The sequence below is a fragment of the Chiloscyllium punctatum genome, chromosome 44, assembly GCF_047496795.1.
Source record: "Chiloscyllium punctatum isolate Juve2018m chromosome 44, sChiPun1.3, whole genome shotgun sequence".
Taxonomy (NCBI): domain Eukaryota; kingdom Metazoa; phylum Chordata; class Chondrichthyes; order Orectolobiformes; family Hemiscylliidae; genus Chiloscyllium; species Chiloscyllium punctatum.
The window spans coordinates 16,016,139-16,023,059 of NC_092782.1; the positions used below are offsets into that span (position 1 = coordinate 16,016,139).

At 46.0% G+C, this 6,921-nt stretch overlaps 1 protein-coding gene across 2 annotated transcripts in view; it reads right to left on the bottom strand.

Annotated features, from left to right (window-relative positions):
• Positions 1-6,921, bottom strand: part of itpr2 (inositol 1,4,5-trisphosphate receptor, type 2) — a 265,818-nt gene that overhangs the window by 156,295 nt on the left and 102,602 nt on the right. For both annotated transcript variants that reach the window (XM_072562332.1, XM_072562331.1), the window contains 2 exons: positions 6,257-6,408; positions 4,539-4,638 (listed from right to left, as the gene is read on the bottom strand). In XM_072562332.1, coding sequence (XP_072418433.1) covers positions 4,539-4,638; positions 6,257-6,408 — 252 coding nt within the window. The remainder of the gene's footprint in view (positions 1-4,538; positions 4,639-6,256; positions 6,409-6,921) is intronic.

Below are 6,921 nucleotides of genomic sequence, written 5' to 3' on the forward strand. Positions count from 1 at the left end.
GGTTTCTGGCAGATGGAGCCCTGAGTGAGGCTGGGTGGTATGGTGAAGTTCTCACTGCCTCCCCAGCTACTTCTCTCCCCCACCTCCAATTCAGGACAGAAAGGACAGAGGGCGTTACTGCGGGTCCCAGCCCGAGGACATGGACTGCGATCAAGAGTAATATCTTCACCCAAACTGTGGCAATACGGTGGAATTTGACAGAACGTGGTAGACCAAACTGTGAGTTCTTTCAATAAGGAGTTCATTATCGTTCTTAAGGCTAAAGAGATCAAAGGTTTGGAGATAGAGCCAGAACAGGAGAGTGAGTTGGATGATCAATCATGATCATACTGAAACATGAAGCAGACTTGAAGGGCTGAATGGCCTACTCCTCCTCTCCATGTCTCTATGGGTGATATTTTTGTATCATTGGAGTCCTGGCAGACTGGAGGGTAGTGAATGCTGTGCCCTTATTCAAGGAGGACTGCAAAGACACCTGGGAACTATAGACCAGTACGTCTAAAAGGTTATAGAGATAGGATTTAGCATCATCTAGAAAGGAAGTGGTTTGTTTGGGATAGTCAACACGGTTTTGTGGTGAAGGATAGGTCGTGTCTCACAAATCTTACTGAGTTCTTTGAGAAGGTGACCAAACAGGTGGGTGAGGATAAAGTGGTTGATGTGGTGTGCATGGATTTCAGTAAAGTGTTTGATAAGGTTCCCCACGGTAGGCTATTGCACAAAAGGGAGGCATGGGATTGACAGTGATTTTGTAGCTTGGATCAGTAATTGGCTAGCTGAAAGACGACAGAGGGTGGTGGTTGATGGGAAGTGTTCATCCTGGAGTTCAGTTACTAGTGGGGTACTGCAAGGATCTGTTTTGGGGCCACTGCTGTTTGTCATTTTTATAAACGACCTGGATGAGGGTATAGAAGGGTGGGTCAGTAAATTTGGGGACGACACTAAGGTCGGTGGAGTTGTGGACAGTGCTGAAGGATGTTGCAGGTTACAGAGGGACATAGATAAGCTGCAGAGCTGGGCTGAGAGGTGGCAAATGGAGTTTAATGTGGAAAGGTGTGAGGTGATTACTTTGGAAGGAACAACAGGAATAAAGAGTACTGGGCTAATGGTAAGATTCTTGGTAGTGTAGATGAGCAGAGAGATCTCGGTGTCCAGGTACATAGATCCCTGAAAATTGCCACCCAGGTTGATAGGGCTGTTAAGGCTGCATATGGTGTGTTACCTTTTATTAATAGAGGGATTGAGTTTCAGAGCCACAAGGTTATGCTGCAGCTGTACAAAACTCTGGTGCGGCCGCACTTGGACTATTGTCTATAGTTCTGGTCGCTGCATTAAAAGGAGGATGTGGAAGTTTTGGAAAAGGTGCAGAGGAGATTTACTAGGATATTGCCTGATATGGAGGAGAGGTCTTATGAGGAAAGGCTGAGGGACTGGAGGCTGATTTAATGAGACAGAGGGTTGAGAGGTGACTTAATTGAGACATAGAAGATAATCAGAGGGTTAGATGGGATGGAGAGTGAGAGCCTTTTTCCTTGGATGGTGATGGCTAGGACAAGGGGACGTAGCTTTAAACTGAGGGGTGATCTATATAGGACAAATGTCAGAGGTGGGTTCTTTACTCAGAGTAGTAGGGGCATGGAACGGCCTACCTGCAACAGTAGTAGACTCACTGATGTTAAGGGCATTTAAATGGTCATTGTGTAAACATATGGATAAAAATGCAATAGTATAGAAGAGACGGGCTTCAAATTGGTTCCACAGGTCGGCAGAACATCAAGGGCCGAAGGGCCTGTACTGCGCTGTTTTATGTCTGTGGTAGGTAAGTTACTTGAGAAAATTGTGAGGGATAAGATATACATGCATTTAGAAAAAAAAGTGTTCGATTAGGAGTACTCAGCATGGATTGGTGAGTAGAAGATCATGCCTCACAATTTTGTTTGAGTTCTTTGATGAAGTGACCAGAAAGGTTGATGAGGGAAGACAGTGGATGTAGTCTATATGGCTTTCAGTAAGGCCTTGGATAAGGTTCCACATGGTAGGCTGTTCTGGAAGGTTAGATCGCATGGAATCCAAGGAGAGCTGGCAAATTGGATACACAATTGGCTTGATTATAGGAAGCAGTGGGTTATAGTGGAAAGATGTTTGTCGGAGCCCTGTGACTCCTGTCGGAGTCACAGTGCCTCAGGGGTCAGTGCTGGGCCTATTGCTGTTTGTTATCTGTATCAATGACTTGAAGAGAATATACAAGGCATGATTAGTAAGTTTGTAGATGGCACTAAAATGGGTGGTATCGTGGACAGTGAGGAAGGTTATCAGAAACTGCAGCAGGACCTTGATCAGCTGTGGAAGTGGGCTGTGAAATGGCAAAGGCAGTTTAATACGGATAAGTGTGAGGTCTTGGATTTTGGAAAGTCAAATCAAGGCAGGAGTTTCATGGTGAATGGTAAGGTCTTAAGGAGTGTAGTTCAACAGAGGGATCTTAGATTCAGGCGTATGATTCTCTGAAAGTGGAGTCACAGGTAGACTGGGCAGTGAAGGCAGCTTTTGGCTCACTTGCCTTCATCAGTCAGGGCATTGAGTATAGAAGTTGGGAAATTATGTTACAGTTGTACAGGACATTGGTGAGGTCACAGTTGTAGTATTGTGTTCAGCTTTGGTCACCTTGCTATAGGAAAGATGTTAATAAACTGGAAAGAGTGCAGAAGAAATTTACAAAAGATATTGCCAGGACTCGAGAGCCTGAACTATAGGGAGAGGTTGGACAAGGTAGGATTTTTTTTAAAGAGCATGGGAGACTGAGGGGGAATCTTGCAGAAGTGGATAAGATCATGAGAGGCATGGAGAGGGTTAATGCACTCCGGCTTTTTCCCAGGGTTGGGGAATCAAGGACTAGAGGGCATCAGTTTAAGGTTACAGGGGAAAGAATAAAAGGGAAGCTGAAAGGGCAACATTTTCTTTTTTATACAGAGGGTGGTACACAAATGGAACGAGCTGCCAGCGGAAGTAGTTGAGGACATTTAATAACATTTAAAAGGCATTTGGACAAATACATGGATAGGAAAGGGTTAGAAGGATATGGGCCAAGTGCAGGGAAGTGGAGTTAGCATGGATCAGTGTGGGCCAAAGGGCCTGTCTCTGTGGTGTAGCACTCTTAAGAGTCTATGGACAGAGAATCTCAAACTGAACTCCACAAAGTTAAGGTTGTTCATCAAGTTGGGACGCAGCCTCACTGCACGCTGCAGGAGGCCGAGGACAGGAAGCTGAAGGTGTGGCTGAAGAATTGAAGTGACAGGTGACAGGAAGCTTGGGTGGGGGGGAGGGGTGGAGGGAGGTCAAACAGAATGGAGGTACCTCACCCAGTTGGCATTCAGTCTCCCTAACACTGAGCAGATTGCGTTGAGAGAGCCACAAATTGAAGTGAGTACATGGTAAATCACCTGGAGCAGGTGCTGGCTAGGTGGGGGAGACAAGGTTAAAGGGTGGGTGGATGATTCAACACCTCTCCTTTGACAAGTGGGAGGGGGCAGGGAACTGAACTAGGATGTGGTAGAATGCAGAGAGGTAAGGGATGTGTATCTGGTGACAGAAACAGCAGAGGATGGTCCCTGGAATACAGAGGCTGGGAAGGTGGAAGCTAAGGAAGCTAAATTATACTAACCCCATCTATCTGCCCATGGTCTATACCCTTCCATTCCTTGCTTAATCACATGCTTATCTAAAATCCCGTATCGTATAAATCTCCACCACTATCTCTGGCAGTGTGTCCCAACCACCTGCCACTCTGTATATAAAAAACTTGCCCCTCGCATCTCCTTTGAACTTTGCCTCTCTCACCTTAAGTGCATGCCCCACTAATGCTACACATTTCAACTCTGGGAAAACCAATCGGACTGTTAACCCATTCTGTGCATCTCATAGAGTTCTATCAAATCTCACCTCAGACTCCGCCACTCCAGAGAAAACAACCATAGTTTGTCCAGCTTCTCCTAATAGCTCATACCCTCTAAAACAGGCAACGTCCTGGTAAACCTCTTCTGCATCCTCTCCAAAGCCTCCACATCCTTCCTGTAATGCGGTGACCAGGAGTGAATGCAATTTATTGTCCATCCCTAATGGCCCCATAGGGCAGTTAAGAGTCAACCATCTTGCTGTGGGTCTGGAGTCACACTTAGGCCAGACCTACTAAGGATGGCAGACTTCCTTCCCTAATAGGACATTAGTCTGGGGTTCTGGATGACTAGTCCAGTGTCACTTGCTGCTCTCTGCATGGGTGGAGTCTGCATTGATCAGTGGTAGCCTAAGGAGGAACCTCTGAGTTTAAGTGGCCCACCAACTGCTTTCCTGGGTTGGTCAATAAACACTACCAATACCAACAATGTCCACATTCCAGAGATATCTTTCCCATAAACTGGTGCTTTGGAATTTGCCTCGAGTGCAATTGGGCTTTGACCTTCCTATCCAGGAAGACTATGGCAGAGCGGTAATGTTCCTGGACTATTCGTGGCATTCCAGGTGTCAGCTGTAACCAGTGACTGTACCTTCAGCATGACTGGCCGTTCCTCATCGATATCTATAGGGATATTACTGCTGGTGACCCAGGTGTTTGTGCAAAGATGTCTTAACCTCACGTAGGAGTTCCTGAAGAGAAACCACAAATGTTGTGAAATAATGCTCTTGCTGTTACTCCAGTTACATTTAAATTCTATGAAACAGAACACAGGCCAGGATGCAGTTAACAAACCAAATACAGAGAAGATTCCAAACCCTACAATCTTGCAGAGCAGTTGTCGCTATGGCCAGTTTTTCCTCGTCTTCTTCAACACTTGCATTGTTACCTTTAAACTAACTCACTATCTCAGCTTTTTCAACATTTTCACAGTTTTTTTTTTGAGTCCAAAGATGGGGCAGCACGGTGGCTCAGTGGTTAGCACTGCTGCCTCTCAGCACCAGGGTCCCAGGTTCAATTCCAGCCTCGGGTGACTGTGTAGAGTTTGCACATTCTCCCCATGTCTGCATGGGTTTCCTCCCACATCTCAAAAATGTGCAGGTCAGGTGAATTAGCCGTGCTAAATTGTCCATAGTGCATTAGTCGGAGGGAAACGGGTCTGGCTGGGTTACTCTTCGGAGGTTCGGTGTGAACTGGTTAGGCCGAAGGGCCTGTTTCGACACTGTAGGGAATCTAATCTAATCATGTGCAGGTTAGGGTGGACTGGGATAGAGTCCATAGAGTTCTGGGATGTGCAGGCTAGGTGGGTTAGCAGTGTTACAGGGATGGGATGGGGGAAAGAGTCTGGGTGGGATGCTCTTCGGAGGGTGAGTGTAGATGGGCTGAATGGCCTGCTTCCCCATTATAGGGATACTGTGATTCTATGAAAAAGCCATTACTTAGCTCCTGGAAGCTCAGTTGGGTCAATGTCGGGCTTTACTGTGCCATAAGCGTTGGGGGGTGGAGGGGGTTATACCTGTAACTATTTGGGTAGATCCAGGAAACCCACAACTCAGTGTAAGAGGTTTCCACTGAATACATTTCATGAGTGACACAAACAATTGAGAAAATGCACATCTCTCAAATAATTCATTCACACGCAAATTGCAACTTTTCTGTCCCAAAAGCAGGAAAAGGGACCAGAAACATGAGGCTCTGAACAGGAGGTAGACTATACCAGTCACGTTAAACCCTATTTCCCTCTCTCTGCAAAGATGTTGTCAGGCCTGTTGAGTTTTTAAAAAAATTTATTCATCAAGAGTTCACTGGTTACCATGAATCCACTGTCAATTGTTGGAAAAACCCATCTGGTTCACTAATGTCCTTCAGGGCTGGCTAGGCAGCATTTACTGCCCATCCCTAATCGTCCAGAGGACAGTTAAGAGTCAACCATATTGCGGTGGGTCTGGAGTCACACGTAGGCCAGACTGGGTAAGGGTGGCAGATTTCCTTCCCTGAAGGACATTAGAGAACCAGATGGGTTTTTCCAACAATTGACAGTGGATTCATAGGAACCAGTGAACTCTTGATTCTAGATTATTACTGAATTAAAATTCCACAAAGTGCTGTGGTGGGATTTGAACCCAGAACACTACCTGAGCCTCCAGATTAATAACCTAGCGATAATATGACCAGGCCATTGCCTCCTTATTAACCAAGAGCAGGAGTAGGCCCCTTCGAGTTTTCTCCTCCATGTGATAAGGACGTGGCTGATCCAACTCCCTCCCCCCCACAATCCTCAGCAGCCTGAGCTGCCAGGGCAGGAGTTACCTGGGGACCAGGGAGTCTGCTCTCTGGAGAGTGGTGGTGTCGAGCTCGAAGAGCGACGCAATATCATTTCCGTGGGGCACCGACACCAGCGTGTACATGATCTTCTCCACCAACTGGCGTTTGTTTTTAGCCGGTAACACATCCCCTTCACTCTGAAAGGAAGCAAAGCCAGATGGAATGTGGGTCAAGGGTCAAAGGGTCAAAGCCAACGACGTTAACCGGGACAGATACCTGCACAATGCATCCCCCAATTCAATGTACAATTGGACCGCCCTCTGCAGAAAATATATTAGTCACCAGGTGCTCATTGGGACTCTCTGGGCACTGTGGTAGTGCTTCTACCTCTGGACGAGAAGCCCAGATGTATCAGAACATGTCCAAACAGGTTAATTTAAAATATTGGAACTAATTCAAGGTTCATGATCAGCTTTGCACATATGGTGTATTTTGCACAATCTTTTAAAGATCAGAACAGAAATACTGCAACTCTCTCATATATTAAAGTTGATCTTTCTTTGCACCTTCTCTGTCGCTGTAAAACTGTATTCTGCCCTCTGTTCTACGATGCACTTATGTACAGTATGACTTGTCTGGTTAACATGTAAAACAATACTTTTCACTGTATCTCAGTACATGACAATAATAAATCAGATCAAATCTATTCC